This window comes from Lactuca sativa, chromosome 5 (genome assembly GCF_002870075.4).
Source record: "Lactuca sativa cultivar Salinas chromosome 5, Lsat_Salinas_v11, whole genome shotgun sequence".
Lineage (NCBI taxonomy): Eukaryota > Viridiplantae > Streptophyta > Magnoliopsida > Asterales > Asteraceae > Lactuca > Lactuca sativa.
The window spans coordinates 245095056-245121403 of NC_056627.2; the positions used below are offsets into that span (position 1 = coordinate 245095056).

General features: G+C 38.4%; 1 protein-coding gene across 1 annotated transcript; it reads right to left on the reverse strand.

The window, feature by feature from the left end:
• Positions 1-6896: 6896 nt before the first annotated feature.
• LOC111908689 (uncharacterized protein PB18E9.04c-like) lies at positions 6897-17935 on the reverse strand. Its single transcript, XM_023904489.1, has 3 exons — positions 16996-17935; positions 7241-7855; positions 6897-7168 (listed from the first exon to the last, which is right to left on the reverse strand). Exons 1-3 carry the CDS (start codon positions 17933-17935, stop codon positions 6897-6899), a joined length of 1827 nt encoding a protein of 608 aa, XP_023760257.1.
• Positions 17936-26348: the final 8413 nt, after the last annotated feature.

The window sequence follows — 26348 nt, forward strand, 5'->3', positions numbered from 1 at the left end:
TACTGTGTAATATTCATATGTGAATATACTGTGTAATATTAATAAGTGAATATATCATCTAATATTCACAAATGAATATACTATGTAATATTCACATGTGATATACCATGTAATACTCTGTAATATTCAGATATGAAAATATTATCTAATATTCATAAGTGAATATATCATCTAATATTCACAAGTGAATATCTAATATTCACAAGTCAATATACTATGTAATATTCATAAGTGAATGCATCGTCTAATATTTAAATATGAATATACTATGTTTATCATATGCTATATTCATATATGAACGATACTTAAATTGTAAAAAAAAAAAATTAATCATAGTTTTTATTCATAACTGAATAACGAATGTACTGTAGTAAAAATATGATTCATTTTTATTCATTTATGAATAACGATAGCTGAAAATATAAAAAAAATAAATTTTTTATTTTATCTTAAAACTATATCAATGTGGATGTTTATTTGTAGAGAATAAAAAATCATGAATTTTGGTATATTTAAAATCATTTTTCGATAAAAATAATTTCTTAAAAATTATAAAAAAACGAAAAAACTATGTTTTTGTATATATTTAGTTAATGATTAGCATAGTTTAAGGAAACATGTTTTGTTGGAAAACACATGTCTATTCCTTTCCCATTTCTGCTGGTACGACGGAGGCTTTTGCGGCAAAAATAAATGAGTGGCTGAGAATGATTCCCCCATTCTCAACCTTTTTTTTTCTCAATTGAACCCTCCTCTCTCTCTCTCTCTCTCTCTCTCTCTATATATATATATATATATATATATATATATATATATATATATATATATATATATATATATATGTTCAGGTTAATTTGAGACCATTCTAATTTTATGAGACCCTGAGACCAAATCTAAAAATAATTTTAAAATGCAAAATAAATGGAAAAATCCAAAAATTCTTTTTTTAAATATTATTTTCGGAACTTGAATTAACTAAAAAAAAATTAAAAAAATCTCGTTTTTTTTGAAAAATACGTGAAATATTCTAATAGAATATTACACTGTACATATTCTAAAAAATAATTTAAAAATGGAAAATAAATGGAAAAAATCCAAAAATTCTTTTTTTAAATATTATTTTCGGAACTTGAATTAACTAAAAAAAATAAAAAAATACGTTTCACGGTCTCACAAAATTAAATCGTCTCATATGAACTTAACCTAACAAAATAAATAAATAAATATATATATATATATATATATATATATATATATATATATATATATATATATATATATATATATATATATATATATATTGGAACAGCAAAATACCTGGATTATTTTTTAACCGTAGTTCTTTTAAAATATTTAAATATTACTTAAATTAGTTATAATAACATAAAAAAACAACATGATTTTTTATAACATTATGTAACAAAGATCACGCAATTTACAAATAAATTTTAATTATACTAATTTGTGAAAACACACATAATCAAATTTTTTTATACGTCCACCATAGTCGACTTGTGGGCTTTATATACGTTTTGTTTTATTGTATTTACTATTTAAATATTTAAATTAAATTCAAATTGTAATTAAGGTTTTTTATTTTTTTTACAAAAGTGCCCATAAATTTATATTAGTTATTATAGTTTTAGTGTTTAAATTTAAAATCATCGTTGCTTATTTTACATCAAAATTTAAATAACTAATATATATTTATAAAGTTAGATATTTTTTATTTTATTTTTCGTATTATGATAATTTAATTTTCTATTTGAAATGGGATGGGTCAATTTAAGCTTCGATCTTAACTTACTAAAAATACGAACTGTATACAACGTCAAAAGTAGGGCTGAAATAATCCACAGGTCGAAACGTGGCCATCTAACTTTGGAAACCATATAACGTGGGTAATCTCCATTCGATAACGTGTCATCCTGTCATTGGCCGAAACACAAAACTGGAAAGTGCGTGTTATCGGACAAAAAGGATCTTGAGATATTAAATCTACCCCAGATTTTCCAACGCATATCACCTTTTCTTTTTATTTAATTTAAAATAACAGTTTTGAACTTTTGATTCCACACTTGATTTAATTAAAACTTAATGATAAATACGTTCTTATAAGATTTTTTTATTAGGCCTCGCATATACAAGCCATGAGTTCCTCCCGTGGCCAAGTGATTGGTAGCCATGGTCGTGCACACAATTTTCGGTGCATTACGTTTCGTGATATGTGACCAGAAAGCAACCAATCAATCATCTTTCTTGTTCTTTTTTTTTTTCTCTTACATCTGTAAGTGTTAAAAACCAAAACGACGTAAATAAGTTTGGTTAAGATATTTCAACCCGTTTAAATAGACGAGTTGTGTTAAAAACCAAAACGACGTAAATAAGTTTGGTTAAGATATTTCAACCCGTTTAAATAGACGAGTTGTGTTAAAAACCAAAACGACGTAAATAAGTTTGGTTAAGATATTTCAACCCGTTTAAATAGACGAGTTGATACGATACAATACGAAAATTAAACGAGTAAAGTTAGAGTTGAAAATTTTAAATCGAAAATAACCAATTTATTTATATACAAGTTTTTTGAATTCTTTAAATAAATTAGAAAGATTTAAAACCAAAACCATAAATAAAAGAAAACATTTGGATTGAGTCATTTTGTAACGTGGAACTAACTTAGTCATCTAAACTAATAATTTCTATTTTTTCCATTTTGTCATATGAAGTCTGAACTTGCTAAAACTTTATCTATTTTGTCTCCCTATTATTTTTTCCTTTCCAACTCTTACTCTTTAAACATGTTTAGTGTTTCAACCTTACATGACATGACATATTTCAAGGTATACGTCTAACACAAAACCCGACACGAACTATACACAAAAATAAACGGGTTGACACGACATGACACATTAATTAAACGGATCAGGTTATGGTAAATCACTTTGAACCCGTTTACTCTTTTGGCACGACACGAATCCGCACAACACGACACAACTGCCACGTCTATTTGCAACCCTCTTCCTATTTCTATTCTCCTTTGCTGAAGTATACCAACAACCACAGTGGTGGTTTTTGGCGGTGTTATTTAATTATCTGAAAGCTTTTCATGCTCCTTGGCGTGTGAGATATACCATTCACCTTAACATAAAATAAATTAAATGTTTATGTTAAGATAAATTTATAGAAACCTATAAAGGGGAACTACCTTTACAAAAAAAAATAACGTCTTTTTTTGTTAATAAATATATAACCATAAAGATGTTTATTCCAATAAAAACGTTTTTAACCATTTTCGATCACGAATGTTACAACCCAAATCCAGGAAACCCATTTGTTGCTTAGTTGGCTCTAATCCAACCCACTAGTTAGATAGCTAACACGCCCTTTCATTTCCTTGTCTTTTAGTTTGCTTGGTTGTTGATTTCCACAATTCTTTGTATTCCATGGGAGCCTATAAAAAGGACTCTTCCCCTTCTTATTTGTACTTATGAAATTCTCTACAATTAATACAAAGTTCCTAGCTTTTTGATTTGCAGGTGTTTCTTAGTAACCTCTCATTCTATTATCGACTTACTTGGCATCTTTGATAGTAGGATTGCCAAGGTCGCACGGGTTTGAAATCAACTCTGTGACATGTGGTATAAGAGCAAAGGATTATCCTAGGTACTTCCTCGAAGGTTCGCAATACAATGGAATGAGATGATTCTGTTTTTACTCCCAAAAATGATGATGATCGTAGCAGAGAAGCTGAAAAAATGAAGACCAACGTCCAAGTCTCGAAGCAAATCCAGCCCCCCTCCTATCATGTAGTAGCTCTGGGGAAGATGTCAAAACTCGTGTTCTTAATCTGGAGTCGGTTATGGAAGGCATACAGACTCATATCAGTGACATGTAAGAGATGATCAAGTCATTAACTAAAGAGAATATTGAAATGTCACAAGCTGCCAAAACTATGATCAATGATGTGACTATTGAAGTGAAACAATAACTTGGTGCCATCTATGAAGAGTTGCTTGCCCACAAGAAGACTATTGGAGATGAAATCAGAACTATCCGTGAGACGGCCCCTTATGTAAGTGGCTTAGTTGATGATATTGTGAAGAACAGAAATGCCCCAACGTTTCTGCGGGAATCCACCCAACTTTGGTGAATGAGGAAGTATATTGAACGAGAGAAGCAGGCATACACCATCGATACTTAGGATCAGTTCTAAATCGAGTTAAATAAGCACTATGTCCCACACAATTCCACTAAAGAAGCCATGAGGAAACTAAGATAGTTGCGTCAAGGAGGCACTATGGCCGACTACATAAAAGAGTTCACAATTATCATGAAGGAAATTGAAGACTTTTCGGATAAGGACACTATGTTCTACTTTAAGGATGGGTTACGCGATTGGGCTAAGGCCGAGCTAAACAAGAGGAATTGTAACATTTGCAATTTTTAGGTATGTTCCTTTTAACTCCTAATTTGTAAATTCTTTTCATTTCGGTCCCTAGCCGAGTACAATGGGTGTACTCTATGAGTATGTTGGGTGTATTGGTTCGATGGTTGGACGTGAAGGCACCAATGTACATTGGGCGTACGTGGGAGTACGTTGGACGTACACTAATTAGGGGCAAACCATAATGTTTAGGGTTTGTGCCCTATTTAATCAACTTATGTTGCTTTGGGAGTCTCTTATGACTAGCCTCCACCTCTACAAACCTAAGAACGAAACCCTAGCCTCATTTGAGTGTTTGTGAGCCATTGTGTGATCTTATGGTGTTTTTGGCCCCTTGAAGGAAGTAAAGCTTGGTGGCCTTGGAGCTTGAAGATCCAGAATCTTGATCAACTTTGTAAGCTATTTGAGGTATAAAGTGTTGGATTAGGTGTCTAAACCCATAACTATAATTGGTATATACTTGAATTGATAGTAGCATAGTCCTTTTGGGTTGCCTTCATACTAGCAACTAGATAGAATGTTTAACTGAGAAAGAGGAAGAATTTATTAATTTGATTAATAAATTGAAATGAATGATTTATTAATATGTTATGTAAATAATATGTTGATTAGAAATCATATTATTTAATTAATAGTTAATCAGAAATTAATTAGAATTAATTATAGGATTAATTGAATTGATTAAAAGCACAAAGATTGTTTGACAATTTATTGATAGTTGAGGAAAGAAGCTCTAGAACCCTTCTAAAGAGGCTTGGACGAAAATCTTGTAGAGAAGCCCTAGAATTTTCGTCCAAGGGCTTATAGATGGAAGGATTGAGGCTTGTTTGGTCTTTAAGCAAAGCATTTAGGGTTTCCTACTCTTAACCCTAGCTTTGGCTCTAAATCGCCTCACTATATAAAGACCCATACCCTTGATGAATTTGGCCACTAGAAACCCTAGACAGTTGTATCCAAAATTTGAAGCATCTTCCTCCCTTTCACATCTCATCCTCTTGCTAAGCCTGTTTGTGATTCATTAGAGGTATTACACTTGTGATACCTTCTCTCAAGCTTCAAGATCTACAAGGTTTTGGATTGTTATTACTACATAACAATCAAGGGTATGTATCTTAATCCTTATTATGTGATTTTCAATTATTATATATAGATCTAGGGTTCACATGTTGTTGTTCATATGGTATGTTCAATTAGAGTAGACATAGATCTTATTAGGGTTGCATGCACATATAGGATTGTATGTGTTAGAACAAAGTTCTATTAGGATCGTTAGATTCTATGCAAGCAAACAGTTATGAATGTAAATAAGAACACGAGTATGGCTTTAAATATGTAGTATCATTAATACTTCAACACCTCAGAAGAGCTCGATTAAGAAATTCGACTGTAGAGGTGTTTAGGGTTACAAACAATGAACGTAAATAATCAACTTCATATTATGCATACATGCATGCATATTTATATTATAACCATACTAGATAATCACGAATGGACAGGCCCAATCCGGATACAAAACATGAGGCCCATGACGCAACACGAATAGACTCAACAATCTCCCCCTTTGCGTCTTTGGAGCCGAAACCTCAATTCTGTTTAGCAACAGAAGACTTCTTCACTGTCTTGAACACCTTCGGTATGATGGCCAAAAGATGATAACAAAATGTAATGTACCACCGAAGCATATCCGCAAAGTTCTTCTTGTCAGCTTCAGAGTTCTGCTTGCACCGATGAATTATATTGATTATATGCTCCAAGCAGTCGGTAGAAAACAAGTGTTTATCCACAAGAGCGAATACAAACCTGTGAGCTTCGCCTTTGGTAAACATCACAGTCAAATGTGTTGAATCAATTTGACCCATCTTCATGTTGCTTACATCTCCAAGTTTTGGTGTAGGCTTCTTATTCATAACCTTCGCAATCTCCTGATCCATAGTTGCAACTTCATGGATGTAGGAGGCCAACATTCTCTTTAAGTGTTCCATAATCGTCTCATATTCCATCGGATTAGTGAGCAGAATGTTGTATATCAGAATCCAGTCATGGGGATTCAAACTAGGAAGGTCTGCTAGAGAGATAGTTGACACAGAGTTTGCAGAACCTCGAGTGATTTTAAAATTGACATTGACAAATCTCCCAGCAGGTGAGGGTTTGAGCACCTTAACAGTCACAATTTTCTGGGCACTTCATGTTAGATACTGAGGTTGGCCATACTTCAGATAGAAGTCAATCAACTCTTGGTCAACCTTCGGATAAGGAAAAGGAACCTCAGCAGTCGAGTCAAAGCAATGAAACGTGAATGCTTTTCTTGTTATCGACATATCGAACTGCGAGTCCTTCGAGTTATCACAGTCAAACGAAGCAACAAGTTCCAACCAATAAATACTTGGAAACTCTATAGCTTGATTGATAAGTGCCTCTCTGGTCCATAAGGGAAACAAGGCCTTCTTACAGTTCAAGGCTTCTTCTTTTCCTTGTTTCTCCTTTCCCTCTCCTCTGCTTCCTTTGCAACTTTGGGAGTTTCATCCAACTCTAGGTCCCTCTTCTTTCTCTTGAGAGCCTCAGCAATAGTTTCACCAACATCACTATCACTATCATCAGTGGTCTTTTCTTGTGTACCAAATCCTGAAGCTACATTATCCTTCAATTTATTTGTGACTTGGACTTCTGGTTGTGTAGTTTCTGTTTTCACAGTCACTTTCGGTTGAACACTTTGTTGTGTAGTTTCTGTTTTCACAGTCACTTTCGGTTAAGCACTTTCTCCCCCTTGTTTTGGAGGTCAGGATACCTCCGAAACACCCTTCATTTCATGTAACATGGAAATGGCAGGAGTCAGTTTTGTGGTGAGATGATTCCGAATGGTCAAAGTTATAATAGGATCATGAGCACCAAGAATGTTGGTGAGCATATCCTTAACATCCCCTGCACAGCTGCAAAAAACAACTCTTTGAGTCTTCAACAAACCAATTTCCTTTTCAGCGTGAGCGAGCTGAACCTTCTGAACTTCAAGCTGAGTTGATTGACAGGCAAGTTCTTCCTTTAAAGCACTTTCTTTAGCGAGATCAGCATGAAGAGATTCCAGCCGAGAAGACACAGAACCGAGAAGTGAAGTGTTCTCTTTTTGGATGGAAGAACGAACAGCTTCAAACTTGGTGCTTTCTTCTTGAAGGGACTTAGAAAGTGAATCCACAGAGGCTTGTACCTTGGCTGCATTTGTGTTGGCATGCCCTTTCAGAGACTCAAGAAAAATCTGAGTTGTTTGAACAATCTCAGTAACAGCAGTTGAGGCCTTTTTGGAAGAGGAAGTAGAAGCATCAACAGCTTTTGTGGATTTTTCAATAGACTCCATATATTGTTCCAGAGTAGTTTCCAGAAAGGCTTTGAGGACCACACTATAACGGCTGTGTTTCCGGGCTTTCCATTTTTTAGCAATGTAATAGTCTAGGTTAACCTTTGTAACCCATTTTGAAATAATAGAAGTGTATTATTTGAGTATTATGTGTTTTGTGCTTAATTGCTTAATTATGTGGTTTGATTAATTAAGAATAAAAATAAGTATCAAAATTTAAGGGTAAAATAAACTTGATATCTTTGGTTATTGTTGTAGTAGTTGAAATGAGGTTTCCGAATATATAAAGAAGGCCAAAATCCGAGTTATAACGAAGAAGTTATGACCTGTCGAAGTTTCGCGACAGAACCGACACGACCCAGCGCGACGTAAATAGTGAATTTAAGGTAGATAGATATATATCCTTATTGATCTAAATGATAATTGAAGATCTCATCGATAGTAGTGCAAACACGGAAAGACGGACGGAAACGGAGTTCAGATGAAGGAGTTATGAATTTCGAACGGAGTTTTCCTGTCCCGGCCTACTAAAGATAATATATAAGTAATATACTTATAATATATTAAAAATAAAGTCAAAATTAGCCAATGGCGTCTAAACGAGAGTTGTAGAGCATAATCTCACCTTCGCGACGATATAAAGAACGTCGAAAACGGAGTTCTTTTGCGAAAGTTATGAATTTCTGAAGTTCGGGGCGCGAAACCCCAAAACTGTCAGAGATCACGACGTGGCAAGCAGTGCCACGACGTGGAAAATCTCCTGTCACCTCCGGAAGGCCCCCAGATGCAACTTGGGATGATGCATGCAATGACGACCAAGCCCATGACGTGGAAAAAGGTTGCCACGACATGGCAAGGGCCAAATTTGCCCTATAAATAGATTTGAAGGGCCAGCCGTTTAGGGTTGCTATTTTCTCTCTTCTCTCTCCCATTTTGCATCGATTTGCGTGCCACAAGTACCCCGAAGCCCTAGTAAGATTCCCGAGTCCCGAAGCAAGTCCCGAGATCCCGAAGATCCCGAGAAGTGTGGTTCCCGAGCCGAAGCTTTGCCCGCGAGAAGTTCGATTTTTGTAGAGATCTTCCAGATCTGCTGAGAATTACTACTTCTGCAAGTCGTAGTGCTGTCCGATCATCTTCTGATCAAGTGAGTGTATACTACCTTTCATAAACACGATAATAATACAAGTATGGTTTGAGTGTATTAAGTATATTGTTGTTTATATGTGTGAATGTGTATTCACTTTCTTCTATCTCATAGATATGATTATTCTCTATGAAATACATGTTATGTGTGTGTGTGCCTCATCTGTTATGTGGAATATGTATTGATTAAAGCATGCTATACAAGTTTTTAAACTATGTATAAAAATGTATATTTTTATCTACTAATATGTTGGGTAGAACATGGGTAGATAGTTGGTGTGTAATAAACAGATGAGAGGCCTCGTTGTTGTTTGATTTAGTCATCTAGCGGAGTTTAGATGACGACCACGGACTTTTCTAGATAGTCTTGTGGAAACATTAGCAGGTTCGCCACCTGTAGGTGTTAATGAACTTGGATGTTCATTCGCTGTACTCCATCCCCCTCATGGTTGCCTTATTTGACTTATATTGCTGAGGAACCCCCGAAGCATGTGTTGTCGCCCTGATGAAATATTATTAGACTAGGTCCCTTGTGTTAGTTATTTTAGGGACATAAAGTGAGAATAAAGGGAATGGGTAATTGGGTTATTGTTGGTTGGTGGAATTAAATATAATTATTTATTGTGGGTTGAAAACCCTATATGCTCACCAGGCTCCCAAGCCTGACCCACTCAGATTTATTTGTATTACAGGAAGTGGCACAAAGGCATAAGATGGACGAACCATCAAGTTGTTTTGTTTACAAGTCTGTATATGTATATATTTGTTGAATGACTTGTAATGTTATCGTTTATGCTTATTGGTCTGTATCGGAACATGACACCCCGAGTTTTGATTATATAATGAAAATACATTTCTTTTATGAAATGCTTTGGTAAACATTGTTTTATCATGTTTTGTTTTTGGGAACAAATTCCGCAACTCTTTCAAATCAAAAGGATTTACTCTGAAAATGTTTAAAAAACATAAATGAAAATCGGTCTTTTCTGGCCCTGATTTTGGGGATGTCACAGTTGGTATCAGAGTATTAGTTTAAGCGAACTAGGAATTTGTAGGATTTCTAGACTTAAACTTAGAATGCTAAGTGAAATTTTGAGACGTGTTTGTGATATTTTAGACACGAGCACTAGTTTATTTTAGGAAAGTTTCCTAAAATGCTTTATGTGCTAAATGTTATATGTTGTCATATATGATATTATTTGTTCGGATCTATGGTCTGTTGCCGACCGGATCTAGAAACTTTATGTGTGTAGGATTGTAAGCGTGCATCTACGATATTAGAACTAGCATGTAAACGTTTCAGAGTGATAAGGATGATTTGAATATCTATCGTGAATGAGGATCTAATTTCACCTTATTCGGTGTGTAGATCAAAATGGTGAGAACAAGAAGTGGAGTTGGAAATGTTGATGAAAACAGGAATCAACCACCAGTGATTGAACAAATACCTGTCGTAGCAGCAGCACCTGAGCCAATAACCATGGCTGGTGTGCAAATGATGATTCAAACGATGTTGGATCGTCAGATGGATGAAACTAGACGGTTGCTTCAACAGAAGGTGGAAACTTCAGTGGAAGAGCCTGAATTAAATGAAGGGCACTCGGAAGGTGGAAACTTCAGTGGTTCTGTTGGTCAAGCCAACCCACCGATAGTTAGGCAAAACAACCATGATGGAAGGAATGATGGAATGGGATGCAAGTACAAGGACTTTCTAACTTGCAAACCATCGACCTTCAATGGAAAGGAGGATCCGATTGGAGTTATGGATTGGATCTCCGAAATGGAGTTAGATTTCATGACATGTGGCTGCAGAGGCAAGTTGCAGACTATCTATGCAGTGCGACAATTCCGAGGTGGAGCCGTTCATTGGTGGAACACTCTAGGGAAGACGTTAAGCCCTAATGAACCACTACAATTGAGATGGCCAGAGTTCTTGGTGCAGTTCAAGCGCAAGTTCTGCTCGGCTCAAAATTTGTTGGAGTTAGAGAATAAATTTTTGGCATTAATGAAAGGCAGCATGTCAGTTGATGAATACACCAATAACTTCACCGATAAGATGGAGTTTGCCTTGCGTATCGTCCCAGACGAGCTGAAAAAGGTGGACCGGTATGCGAAGGGACTCCCATGGGAGTATGAGGTGCCAGTACGTCAGGCACATACTCTAGAGGCAGCTATCTGGGCTGCCAAGTCTGTTGAGAACATGATTAAGGGGAGAACCACCGACAAGGTTGAGGTTGGTGAGAAAAGAAAGTTTGAGGGAACATCTGGTTCCGGTAAGAAAAGCAAATTTTCGAAATCTGATTCGAAAAAGTTTGGTGGAGGAAAAGGAGGCGAAGCGAAGTGGTGTGATAATTGTAAGAAGAAGCACTTTGGGAAATGTAGCGAGGATGTAACCTGCTACAAGTGTGGAAAGGTTGGAAATTTTGCCAATGAGTGTCCGAACAACAAAAGGATGTGTTTTGGTTGTAATGAAGAGGGGCACATTTTGAAAGACTGTCCGAAGAAGAAGGAGGCAGTTAGGCCCAACATTCCACCAAAGCCGAAGGCGAGAGCCTTCCAGATGACACTTGAGGCTGCGAAAGATGAAGCTGATGTCGCTTCAGGTACCTTTCTCGTAAACGAATTACCTGCTCAAATTTTGTTTGATTCTGGAGCCAACTACTCCTTTATTTCGCATGAGTTTGGTAGAAAGCTAGCTTTTCCTGTTGATAGACTAGATAATGCTTTATTAGTCGAAGTTGCTAGTGACAAGTTTGTACCTGTTAGCCGTCGTATGAAAAACATCTTAATCGACCTTAATGGGAATAAGTTTCACGAGGAATTATTGCCTATCGAACTTAATGGTTTCGACATCGTGTTGGGAATGGATTGGCTTAGCGCCAATGATGCCGAAATTTTGTGCAAGAAGAAGATAGTTAAAGTAAACCCACCTGGGAAGGATTCATTTATGGTGTACGGGGACAAACGGCGAGTAAATTCTGGAATCATTTCTCTAATGAAAGCCAGAAAGTGTTTGACCAAGGGATCTACATCATATTTAGCATTCCTGATTGATGCTAAGAAGGAAAAGAAGGTGATGCAGAATATTCCAGTGGTGTGTGATTATCCGGAAGTATTTCCTGAAGATCTTCCTGGATTACCACTTGATAGACAAGTGGAGTTCAGAATAGAGTTGTTACCAGGGACCACGCCAATAGCAAAATCACTTTACCGATTAGCACCGACGGAGATGAAGGAGCTAATGATGCAACTTCAGGAGTTATTGGACAAAGGTTTCATTATACCTAGTTCATCACCCTGGGGAGCTCCGGTGTTATTTGTGAAGAAGAAAGATGGAAGTATGAGAATGTGCAATGATTACAGGGAGCTGAATAAGGCAACAATAAAGAATAGGTATCCGTTGCCAAGGATTGATGACCTGTTTGATCAATTGCAAGGTTCGAGCTATTTCTCGAAGATCGATCTAAGGTCAAGATATCATCAGCTAAAAGTAAGAGATCAAGATATAGAGAAGACTGCATTCAGAACTAGATATGGGCACTACGAGTTCTTGGTTATATCGTTTGGACTAACCAATGCTCCAGCAGCGTTCATGGATTTGATGAATAGGGTTTGTAATCCGTTCCTTGATAAATCCGTTATAGTGTTCATAGACGACATTCTGATTTACTCGAAAAGCCAGGAGGAGCATGGCAGACACTTGCGATAAGTGTTCGAAGTTTTGAAGCAGGAGAAGTTGTATGCAAAGTTCTCCAAATGTGATTTTTGGATTCGTGAAGTCCAATTCTTGGGTCACGTGGTCAACCAAGAAGGGATAATGGTTGATCCAGCAAAGATTGAAGCTGTGATGAAGTGGGAACAACTGAAAAGTCCCACGGAGATTCGAAGCTTTTTAGGATTAGCCGGATATTACCGAAGGTTTATCCAAGGCTTTTCTTCGATTGCTACTCCATTAACAGCTTTGACCCACAAAGGAGCTACTTATGCTTGGAGTGATAAGCATAAAGAAGCATTCGAGAAGCTAAAGAAGAAGCTATGCGAGGCACCAATACTTTCTTTACCCGATGGAGTTGAAGACTTTGCTGTTTATAGCGATGCGTCTGGGGTTGGATTGGGTTGTGTTTTGACCCAAAGAGATAAGGTGATCGCATATGCGTCTCGACAGCTGAAAGAGCATGAAAAGAACTACACGACTCACGATTTGGAGTTGGCAGCGGTAGTTTTCGCTCTGAAAATATGGAGGCATTACCTCTATGGCACGAAGTGCAAAATTTTCATTGATCATAAGAGTCTCCACTATCTCTTTAGTCAGAAAGAATTGAATATGAGACAACAACGATGGCTAGAATTACTCAAGGACTACGACTATGAGATACTTTACCACCCCGGTAAAGCTAATGTTGTTGCTGATGCTCTCAATCGGAAAGTCAATCTTGAAAGGAAAAGGCGAAGAGCGTTGAGAATTGAAGTTGTCTCGACAATTGTGGAAAGTATAAAGAAAGCTCAAGAGGAAGCTTCCGAGAAGAATGACCGAAAAGAGGAATGTTTGGGCAAAACGTTGGTGTTCGGTGTAAACAGTCATGGACTGAAGGTGTTCCAAGATCGGATTTGGATACCTAAGACAGGAGGAATCAGAGATCTTCTGATGGAAGAAGCTCACAATACCATGTACTCGATTCATCCCGGTAGCACTAAAATGTATAGGGACCTGAAACCTTACTACTGGTGGCCGACGATGAAGCTTGATGTTGCAAAATATGTGGCTGAGTGTGTGACTTGTGCGAGAGTAAAGACACAACATCAGAAACCGTACAGGAGTTTCGAACCATTGCCTGTGCCTATGGGTAAGTGGGAAGACATTGCGATGGATTTTGTCACTAAACTGCCCAGAACAAAGAATGGTCACGACATGATTTGGGTGGTTGTTGATCGATTCACTAAGAGTGCGCATTTCATAGTAGCCAAGGAGAAATGGTCTATGGAAAAGCTTGCGAATTCTTACGTGAGGGAAATTGTGAGGCTTCACGGTGTTCCGTTAACGATTGTATCGGATCGTGATAGTCGTTTCACCTCAAGGTTTTGGAAAAGTCTACAAGAGGAAATGGGTACCAAGTTATGTTTAAGTACAGCTTACCATCCGCAGACTGATGGTCAAAGTGAAAGAACAATACAAACACTTGAAGATATGTTGAGAGCATGTACCTTGGAATTCCTAGGTAATTGGGATGAACATTTACCATTGGTAGAGTTTTCCTACAATAATAGTTTCCACTCGAGCATTAAGATGGCACCTTATCAAGCTTTGTATGGACAGAAGTGTCGTACGCTGTCTTGTTGGCTTGAGGCTGGAGAAAAGCAGTTTATGGGTCCCGAGATGGTTCATCAAACTGCTGAAAAGTTGAAAATAATTAGGGAAAGAATGTTAGCAGCTCAGGATCGTCAAAAGAGCTATGCTGACAAGAAGCGAAGACTGATGACTTTTGAAATTGGAGATTCGGTTTTGCTTAAAGTCTCGCCGTGGAAGGGACTTATAAGATTTGGTAAAAGGGGAAAGTTGAGTCCAAGGTTTATTGGACCGTTTAAAGTTCTTCAGAGGATTGGGAACCAAGCTTACAAGCTCGAACTACCAGAAGAACTGAATGGAATTCACAACACTTTTCATGTGTGTAATTTGAGGAAGTTCACGGGAGAAGTTCCTGACATAATTCCAATTTCTGAATTGAGAATCGATGAGAACAAAAGGTTGATTGAAGAACCAGAGGCAATCGTTGACCGAAAGACAAAGAAGTTGCGACGCAAGATGGTCGTGTTAGTGCTTCTCCGATGGAAACACACGAATGGGCCGAATCTCACCTGGGAGACGGAGAGTGACATGTTGAGTCGCTATCCGCATTTGTTTGTTGATGTGTGATTCCGGGGACAGAATCATTCTAAGGTGGAGAGAATTGTAATGCCTGTGTTTTCGCGCTTGCCATTTTTTAGCAATGTAATAGTCTAGGTTAACCTTTGTAACCCATTTTGAAATAATAGAAGTGTATTATTTGAGTATTATGTGTTTTGTGCTTAATTGCTTAATTATGTGGTTTGATTAATTAAGAATAAAAATAAGTATCAAAATTTAAGGGTAAAATAAACTTGATATCTTTGGTTAATGTTGTAGTAGTTGAAACGAGGTTTCCGAATATATAAAGAACGCCAAAATCCGAGTTATAACGAAGAAGTTATGACCTGTCGAAGTTTCGCGACAGAACCGGCATGACCCAGCGCGACGTAAATAGTGAATTTAAGGTAGATAGATATCTATCCTTAGTGATCTAAATGAGAATTTAAGATCTCATCGATAGTAGTGCAACGACGGAAAGACGGACGGAAACGGAGTTCAGATGAAGGAGTTATGAATTTCGAACGGAGTTTTCCTGTCCCGGCCTACTAAAGATAATATATAAGTAATATACTTATAATATATTAAAAATAAAGTCAAAATTAGCCAATGGCGTCTAAACGAGAGTTGTAGAGCATAATCTCACCTTCGCGACGATATAAAGAACGTCGAAAACGGAGTTCTTTTGCGAAAGTTATGAATTTCTGAAGTTCGGGGCGCGAAACCCCAAAACTGTCAGAGACCACGACGTGGCAAGCAGTGACACGACGTGGCAAATCTCCTGTCACCTCCGGGAGGCCCCCAGATGCAACTTGGGATGACGCATGCAGTGAAGACCAAGCCCACGACGTGGAAAAAGGTTGCCACGACGTGGCAAGGGCCAAATTTGCCCTATAAATAGATTTGAAGGGCCAGCCGTTTAGGGTTGCTATTTTCTCTCTTCTCTCTCCCATTTTGCATCGATTTGCATGCCACAAGTACCCCGAAGCCCCGATAATATTCCCGAGTCCCGAAGCAAGTCCCGAGATCCCGAAGATCCCGAGAAGTGCGGTTCCCGAGCCGAAGCTCTGCCCGCGAGAAGTTCGATTTTTGTAGAGATCTTCCAGATCTGCTAAGAATTACTACTTCTGCAAGTCGTAGTGCTGTCCGATCATCTTCTGATCAAGTGAGTGTATACTACCTTTCATAAACACGATAATAATACAAGTATGGTTTGAGTGTATTAAGTATATTGTTGTTTATATGTGTGAATGTGTATTCACTTTCTTCTATCTCATAGATATGATTATTCTCTATGAAATACGTGTTATGTGTGTGTGTGCCTCATCTGTTATGTCGAATATGTATTGATTAAAGCATGCTATACAAGTTTTTAAACTATGTATAAAAATGTATATTTTTATCTACTAATATGTTGGGTAGAACATGGGTAGATAGTTGGTGTGTAATAAACAGATGAGAGGCCTCGTTGTTGTTTGATTTAGTCATCTAGCGGAGTTTAGATGACGACCAAAGACTTTTCTAGATAGTCTTGTGGAAACATTAGCAGGTTCGCCACCTGTAGGTGTTAATGAACTTGGGTGTTCATTCGCTGTACTCCATCCCCCTCATGGTTGCCTTATTTGACTTATATTGCTGAGGAACCCCCAAAGCATGTGTTGTCGCCCCGATGAAATATTCTTAGACTAGGTCCCTTGTGTTAGTTATTTTAGGGACATAAAGTGAGAATAACAGGAATGGGTAATTGGGTTATTGTTGGTTGGTGGAATTAAATATAATTATTTATTGTGGGTTGAAAACCCTATATGCTCACCAGGCTCCCAAGCCTGACCCACTCAGATTTATTTGTATTACAGGAAGTGGCACAAGGGCATAAGATGGACGAACCATCAAGTTGTTTTGTTTACAAGTCTGTATATGTATATATTTGTTGAATGACTTGTAATGTTATCGTTTATGCTTATTGGTCTGTATCGGAACATGACACCCCGAGTTTTGATTGTATAATGAAAATACATTTCTTTTATGAAATGCTTTGGTAAACATTGTTTTATCATGTTTTGTTTTTGGGAACAAATTCCGCAAGTCTTTCAAATCAAAAGGATTTACTCTGAAAATGTTTAAAAAGCATAAATGAAAATCGGTCTTTTCTGGCGGAGATTTTGGGGATGTCACACACACCACTATAGGCTTTGTTGTCTTCAAGCAATCGATCGAGTTTCTCATTAATGCTTTGCAAATGTTGGCTAGTGATAGGAGTATCATCATCCTCATCAGTTGGAAACCGATATGGACTAAAGTATGTAGAGTCATACTCGTCATTCTCACCACCGAGAGTAGCAACGGTATCGGTTGAGTGGGTGGGTGAAAGTGGTTTATTGATGAATGGAGTTTCAGTTACAGTAGTGGTCCCCGTATCAGATACGTTGACCCCCACTGTCGGTTCAGGAATCGTAGTGGTGGTGGGTTGGGAAATTATAGGAGGTGGTAATGGAGTTGTAGAAATAGGAATATAAGTAACTGGTGGAGGTGGTGATAAAGAAGTTGTTGTTTGTGAGGAAGTAGTAATAGGAGGAATGGTAGCAACCGAAACTGAAATAGTCTGTTTTGGTGATGGAGGTAGGGTAGGAATTTTGTTATGAATGGGTTCGGTTGGAGTTGGGGATCTGGGAGGTGTATTACCTCTCGGTGATTCATGATGACTTTCCTCTTCTTCATCCTCTTTATCATTTTCTGAGCTGGGAGGAGTGGGACTCTTGGACCTCCGTTCCATCTTTTTAATCTTCTTGGACTTAGAAGAATCTCCTTTATCAGACTTTCGCTTCCGTGACTTAGAAGCTTTAGACTTATCCTCCTCTGTTGGCTCCTTCTTTGTGGTAGTGTGTTTCCCTCGGTTGCTAGGCTTGTCAACAAATTCCAGGGCAGCCTTCTGTTCTGGAGTAAGGACTCTCGGTCCCATAGGAGTAAGCTTCCTGTAATCCGCCATAACATGACTTTCGGTTGTGACACAACGATACATGGATTCAGGAATGGAGCCATTGTGAGGGAACTTGATTGGATCAGAGATGATGATCTTCTTCATGTGAAACGTAGCAACTGATGCAACCAAGGCATCCTTCATAACTGGAATGGCCAAAGTGTCAATTGCTCTCCTTGTAATGAGAGTCCAGAAACGTCCACATGAAATTTATGAATGCCTCGTAGAAGTATTGAGGCTCTGCACCACTTGAGAACAGATAATCGTCCCATAATCAAGGTTGATGCCATTGTAGAGACCGTATAAAAGGGTTAGAAAACCCTTGCTAGTGCCATCCGATCCACCACTCCTTTCTACCAAACTCTTGATGAGAAGAGTTAGCAAACCATTCCATTGAGATGGTAAACAAGACTTTTTAACTTTTGTGACTGTGGTGAGCACATCCATATATCCCATCTCGTAAAGCATTGAGAACAACTGTGTAGTCATGATAAAGTCTGGCGAGATGACTGAGGAATCCATAGCAAGATGCATCAATGAACAAAATCGCCTCGTTGAAATAGAAGCCTTCTTATTATGTATTTGAAAGTAAATGTGTTCTTTGTTCTTGTCATATGAAGCCGTAGAGTAGACTTGCGATGATAGCGACATCGGAATGGCTTCAACTTGCGTTATGGCTACAACCACTGGAGAATACTTCAAACATTCAACAACATGAAGCATATATGAATCATAAAAAAACGGGTTAAGTTCGATGATCATATTTTGATTTGGCTTGATTGAAAGCAATGTAGATGAAGTAGTCTGATCGTGAACGGAAGAAGAAGTCACCACTGTTGAACGAAGAAGGAAGATGAACAATTGGAACTTGCTTTGTAATCTTGAGAGAATTTGTTGCTGGTAAAAGACAAATAAAGGAAAACCCCTTTATATACCGTTGCCAGGAGAGAGAATGAACATGACGATAATGACGTGATCACTAAAACGTCGCCTGAAAAAGCGCGATGTGACTGGTTGGGTACTCCCAGGTAAACGTCAGCACGCGTGGGTGTAGAGACCGTTTAAATTCACGCGCCCAAATTCTTATCCTCAATCGTCGTTTGAAATTCAGTGTTACTTCAAGAAATATGATTGCCCCTGTTTAAACAAAACTTGAACCAACAGCAACTAGAATTTTGGAAAAATAAAATTTTCGTGCAATAGAATGAAAAACGATAAAGAAATAAAGCAAATGTGTATGGGATGTGAGTGATGTCTCGTTATACGACAGAAAGCAGGTGATCCCGGGCAAGAATCGCTTCCTTCAGAATCAAGATAGACTTGAAGTGCTTGTGTGGTTTCCCGAAAAATACGATCAAGTGTTTGTTGAGAAACAATGAAAAGCTTCTTTTTAAGTCATAGGCTTAAGGTGGCTTAACTTCAACCGAACGTCGATTCTTAATGTAAGTTCGAACATTGGAAAAAGTACTTGTGAGACCGATGTGGTCTGTTGAACAAGTAGGTAGGATATATTTTATAATGACTAAAGAAGTTATAGAAATCTTAGAAACAAAAAATAAACTGGATCTTTATGGGAAGAAAAGCCTTGGTGTTAGACAAATTCATAAAAGATCATGCAAAAATAAAAATAAGATTTCAATGGGTAACCAGTAAGAACTTGAATGCAATGTTTCACCATCAATTCATTATAGATGTTGGATTTTGGGTTTCACTCAGCACGTGGTGTACGTGTAACAGCCCGGAATTTCAAATATTAATATAATTATGTTTTGGGGGTGTTTTAAGAGGGGACTCGGCGAGTTGGAGCCTAGACTCGCCGAGTAGGACCGCAGACTTGGTCGCGGGTTCGCGACTGGACTCGACGAGTCCAGATATGGACTCGGCGAGTCGACCCTGTTCAGCAGAAACCCTAGCCGTTTGGTTTTGGGTCGTATATAACGCCTCTTAGGCCGTCATTGTCCGTCTTTTGGCCGATTGAGAAGAACCCTAATCGTTATGGACGTCTAGAGCAGGGGAGAAAGCTTTTGGAACCTTGAAGAATTTGTTAGGCAAGAAGAAGAAGAGTTTTGGCCAAAGGAATATCAAGGGGATCGAGTTCTGAAGTTTGGAGACACAGAGAGGGTGTTATTCAGGTAATATTTCGGATCATTTCTGCTATATTGATGTGTGCACGAATTTAGGGTTTGTGAAACCCATTTGGTGATTAGATGGACTATTATGTTGTTACCCAAGCGTTTGTAACCCAGTAATAGGATGGTTAGAGGTCCAGAAGGTCCCATGATTGTGTATTTCGGGACCATACGTATTTCAGGAAGCAGTTGCTCGTCTGCATGGCATGGACTCGCCGAGTTGTTCTTCAGACTCGGCGAGTGGCTTGAAGATTGACTGGGACTCGCCGAGTTGTTCTTCAGACTCGGCGAGTGGAGTCGGGGTGGCCCTGCGATTCTTCCAGGAGGAACTCGTCGAGTAAGAGGGGATACTCGACGAGTAGGAAGGGAATCTTAAGGAATCGGTGAGTCAAGGACGAGTGGACTCAGAGTCGTTGAACTCGGCGAGTCTTGGGGTGACTCGGCGAGTTAGGTCGCGGGTTAAGTGAAGTTCTGAGTATGGGGACTCGGCGAGTCATTGGGTTGACTCGACGAGTAAGGTCAGTCAAGGGTTGACTTTGACCTTGTCTTTGATCAATGGTTGACCAGTGGTTCCAGGGGTATTTTGGTAATTGTTGTTTATCGTTTGAGTTCAGTGCATTGGCGGCTATCCAGGAGTGGAGATCGTATCAGTGATCGGAGCAGCTTGAGCTATCTGCTCAGTCGGCAGTTTCGAGGTGAGTTATCCTCACTATATCGCTAGGGTTTATGGCATCAATGCCAACCCTTTTATCGGATGGAAATCCGGGTAGTTGTCAATATATGTTATGGGCCGGAAGGCGTTACTATGTTGACCGGAAGGTCATGGCCTGGAAAGGCGTATGTATGCATTTAGTATGTTGACTGATTCATAGAGTAAGGTATGCTAGTGACCGGCCAGACCGGTATCTCGTAGAGTAATGCTATGGTATGTGATCTGTTGATTGATTGTTGTCTATGAACTGCTATATGATTATTTGTTATGTTATGTATGCATTGTATGCTTATGGGCCGGAAGGCAATATGTTATGGGCTGGAAGGCAATATGTTATGGGCCGGAAGGCATTATATTATGGGCCGGAAGGCGATTATGTTGTGTTGAGGACCGGAAGGTCAGGGCCTGGAAAGGCGTATATGTGGTTGGTATTCTGGGGGTATCTCACTAAGCTTTCGGGCTTACAGTTGTGGTTTATGTTTCAGGTTCTCAAGAGTCTGTGGCAAGGCAAAGGCGTGATCGTACTGTTCCTCGCGTTGGTGTTAAATGAATTGAACCTGGGAAATACTCTGTTAAATAATGTATTGAAAACCTTTTTGTAACAACATTATTAAAATGGGTGGTTTTTGAAAAGTTTAAATTGTTTTGAAATTTTGGATGTTACAGTACGTATCTAAGATCAAAAACACAGAATTTATGTAACCATAAACCACAGTGGAAGAACCGAGAGTCTCAAGGGTTACAGTGGTGAACCGAAAGTTGATGGAGAATGTAAGGAGGATGGCTAAAGAACCGAAAGTACCTTCTGCTATAAAGACATGACTAAGCAGATAAACTCTTAACTCATATGAGGAGAGTAAGGTAGCTTGAGTTGATGTTAATAGCCTGATTGGGAAGATATGACGGGTATAGATTGAATCATTAAGGCCTTGCTCTAAGTCGTAGAGGCGTTGGTTAAGATACAACAACATGCTTGTAGAGACTCTTAACTAGTTCTTACTTAAAAGATTGTACCTGCCTTAGCTCCAAATTCGGTTATACTGGTACACTTATGACCTAATTAAAAGAAATAGCAAACAAACAAAAGAAAATAATTTTGGAATTTTTGAAGTTTTCTGAAAAATAATAAAAACAGAAAGAGAAATATTTTTGTAATTTTTGAAGTTTTCTGAAAAATAATAAAAACAGAAAGAGAAAATATTTTGGAATTTTTGAAGTTTTCCAGAAAAAAAAAACAGAAAGTAGTTAAAAGAATAGATATTATAGAAAATACAGAATATACAACCGAAACCTTATCTTTAAGGAGTGAAGCGAAATAGACCGAGCGTTCAGTTCATTTCGGTTCTTTAAAATTCCAGAGCCGAAATGGACCGAGCGGTCGGTTCCCGAAAATTAATGAGCCGAAATAGACCGAGCGGTCGGTTCATTTCGGTTCCTTAAAATTCCAGAGCCGAAATAGACCGAGCGTTCGCTCCATTTCGTCTGTTTAAATTTTTAGTGCAGGATTTGAGGATTCGGTACCGACTCTGCCTCCATCATTCCCAGGCCTTGTAAAATTTTATTGAAACTTGCTTCAGGTAAGGCCTTCGTGAATATGTCAGCAAGTTGATTAGAGGATCGAACAAAATGTACTTCCACATTCCCATCTTCTACATGATCCTTGATGAAATGATATCTAAGTGCAATGTGCTTAGTTTTTGAGTGTTGTACTGGATTGTGACAAATCCTTATTGCATTTTCTGAGTCACAATAGAGAGGAATCTTCTTAATACTTAGCCCGTAATCTCTCAGTTGACTTTGAATCCATATTACTTGAGAAGTACAGGATGTTGCAGCTATATACTCAGCTTCGACTGCTGAAAATGACACACAGGTTTGCTTTTTGGACTGCCAGCTGACAAGTTTTCCGTCAAGAAGTTGGCATCCACCTGTAGTGCTCTTTCGATCTAGACCACATCCTCCAAGATCAGCATCAGAAAAAGATTGAATGAAGAATCCAGATCTTGCAAGATACCAGAGACCGAGAGATGAGGTTCGCTTCAGGTAATAGAATATATTCTTCACTGCCACCATGTGAGGTTCTCTTGGATTAGCTTGAAACCTAGCACAATAACAAACAGAATACATAATATCCGGTCTACTAGCTGTTAGATACATAAGGGACCCTATCATTTGACGATATAGTGTTATGTCGACAACAGGTTTTTCCAGAGATGGTGTTAACTTAGTGCTAAATGCCATAGGAACGTTCACTTTTGAGTCATCCGTCATACCGAATTTCGTCAGCAAGTTCTTTGTGTAGGCCTCCTGGTTGATAAATATACCTTATGGTCCCTGTCTAATATTTAAACCAAGGAAAAAATTAATTGGACCCATTGTGCTCATTTCAAATTTAGTCTCCATCAACTTCCTGAATTCAGCTGTTAAGCTAGGATTCGTAGAGCCGAAGATGATATAATCAACATAAATCTGAACTATCATAAGATGTTCGCCTTCTTTCTTTCGAAAGAAGGTTGGATCAACCGAACCTTGTTTAAATTTTGACTTTTTTAAGAAGCGAGTTCAAGTTTCATACCAAGCTCTCGGTGCTTGCTTTAATCCATAGACTGCTTTATCCAGCACATAGCAATGATCAGGGAATTTCTCGTTCACAAACCCGGGTGGTTGCTCAACATAAACAGTTTCTTCCAATTCTCCATTCAATAAGGCACACTTGACATCCATTTGGAAAACTTCGAAGTTTTTATGAGCAGCATACGCCAAGAAGATTCTTACTGATTCCAACCTAGCTACAGAAGCAAAGGTTTCCTCATAGTCTATTCCTTCCTCTTGGCAATAACCTTTGACCACCAACCGAGCCTTGTTGTGAATGACATTCCCTTCCTTATCCAACTTATTTCTAAAGACCCACTTCAAGCCAACCACAGAAGCATCCTTTGGTGTGGGAATCAGCCTCCAAACTCGGTTGCGTTCGAAATCATGAAGTTCATCTTGCATTACTTGGACCCAATCTGAATGATCAAGTGCAACATTTATAGTTTTTGGTACAACCTTGGAAATCAATGAATTAAACATACAAAATTCAACTTTAGAGAATAGTGCAGTTTGTTTCGCTTTTAATTGAGAACGAGTAAGAACTTTTTCTGAAGTTTCACCAATAATCTATGCTTTGGGATGGTCCTTGGTCCATTTTACTAACGGAGGATAGTTTGGATCATATGCTGGATCTAACTCAGCGTTCACTTTAACTTCAAATTCTGATTGATCATCATCACCTTCGTCAGTTGCATTTCCTTTCTCCCCCTCAATTGGCGAAGTGTAATCTGTTGTAGCATCAAAGTTTGCATCCTCTGTGGGAGTGGGATTCTCCCCCTCGATAGGACTACTATTGGGTGGTTTTGCGGCAGTACTTTCCCCTTCGCCTTGACCTTTATGCAGTGGGGACAGAATTGGATTCTCCCCCTCGAAATATACTTTGTTTGTTTTTGATGCAGTTGAACTCTCCCCCTGAAACTTTGAGCCAGTAGATGGTGGATCACCCTTAGCTTTAGGAGGTTCACTTTCCATCTCTTTGGCAGCTTCATCTATAATCTTCTTGGGATTATCAATTTTGTTGTCTGCTGCTTTTGCTTCTAAGTGTGCCGCTTTTTCTGGTTCATCAAACAGCCGCATGTACTCTTCAAACAGGTTGGCTATTGGAACCGAGACTTGTCCAGATTCTGGAAAAATTTCTCCTAAGTCACTTTCACTTCTTTGAACTTTATTCATGTAATTATCGTCGAAGGTGACATAATAGGTTTCTTCGATTTTTTTTGAGCATTTATTCAACACTCTGTATACTTTTGATGTTAGCGAATAACCCAGAAAGATTCCCTCATCGGCTTTGACGTCAAACTTATTCCAGTTCTCTTTTGAATTGAAAATAAAGCACCTTGAACCGAATATGTGGAAAATTTTGACATTTGGTTTCCGATTATTTAAGATCTCATATGGAGTGATTGAGAATCTCTTGTTGAGCAAGGACCGATTCTGAGTGTAGCATGCGGTTGCAACTGCATCAGCCCAAAAATATAACGAAAGTGAAGCGAAACTGAGCATGGTTTTGGCTGCTTCACATAAAGAAAGGTTTCTTCTTTCAACAATCCCATTCTGTTGTGGTGTATAAGGGGACGAAAAATTGGGAGTTATCCCCTTGTCATCCAGAAAGCTCTCAAAATCGTTATTCTTGAATTCAAGACCGTTGTCACTTCTGATATTCCTCACCGTCTTCCTTAGCTGCACTTCCACTTGCTTGATAAATGTCTTCAACTTGGGAGTTGCATCTGATTTCTGCTTAAGAAAGAAAACCCAGGTGAAGCATGAAAAGTCATCTACAATAACAAGAATGTACTTACTACCACCGAAGCTTTCTATAGCAGAAGGTCCACATAAGTCAATGTGCAAGAGTTCAAGAGCTTCAATAATCTTTGTATTGATTCATTTAGGGTGGCTCTTTCTGCTTTGTTTGCCCATCTCACACGCTGCACACAGAGAGAAGAGAGAGTCCTCGAACGTGATCACCAAGCACCAACGTATTAATGTCTTTGAAGTTCAGGTGCGATAATCGTCGATGCCATAACCAGCTTTCATCTGTATTTGCCTTTGACATCAAACATATTGCTGGTTTTCCTCGTATTGAATTGAGATTTAAAGGATACATCTCTCCCTTGCGTTCAAATTTCAACAGAACCTTCTTGGATTGTTTCTCAATTATCTCAGAGCCCTCATCATCAAATGATACTTTCAGACCTGTTCCCACAACTAATTGTGACACGCTGATGAGGTTATGCTGTAATCCTTCCACATAACCCACTTTTCGAATCGAGAAATCTCCATTTGTTATCATACCGTATCCCTTGATTGTTCCATAGGAGTTATTTCCATACTTTACACACCCACCATCTTTCAGGGACCGAAACTCCCTCAGCTCTTCCTTCCTTCCCGTCATGTGACGCAAGCAGCCACTATCTATATACCATTCATCATCGAACTGCTCGTCACTAATTACCTGCAAATTCAAGAAGATTTAGGAACCCAAAGTCGCTTGGGTCTTTGTGAGTCTTTCACAGAAAATGGAATTGCAGTAGAAATATCAACCAAATATGTTCTTTTTACTAAAGTGGTTTGATCTTTTCTTTGAATTGTATACACTTTGATTTTAGTTTTATCTTGTTTAAATTTTAGTGCATTGGTTGGTTTGTTAGATGGTATTTGATTTTTCTTTTGACTCCTAGGGTTAGCTAATGATTTCTTATTATGGAACTTAAAATATGATGTTAGCTTTCCCTTTCCTTTGATGTCCTCCATAGAATTTGCTTTGCATTGGGACTTGGAGGGACTGAAACTGGGTTTAGGACCGAAACTTGACTGGGGACCGAAAGTGGACTTTCGGTTATGAGACTTGGAATAGTAGGAACTTGGACTGAAATTTTCCTTTAGTTTTTCCTTTCCTTTGTCCGTTGATGCTCTCTTTGGAGGGACATAGTTGGGATTTTGAGATTGCCAGTAACTTTTTCGCTCATTCGGATTCTTTGCATATCTTTGATTTCTTAAGCGTTTCTGTTCAGCTAGCTCCTTTTGTGATTTGTGGATGTTGAAGCTGGCCTTTGGCTTCTCTTTTTGAGTTTCGGTTGTTTTGGCTAGAATTTTTGGTTCTTCAGGGATTTCTTTGGTTCCA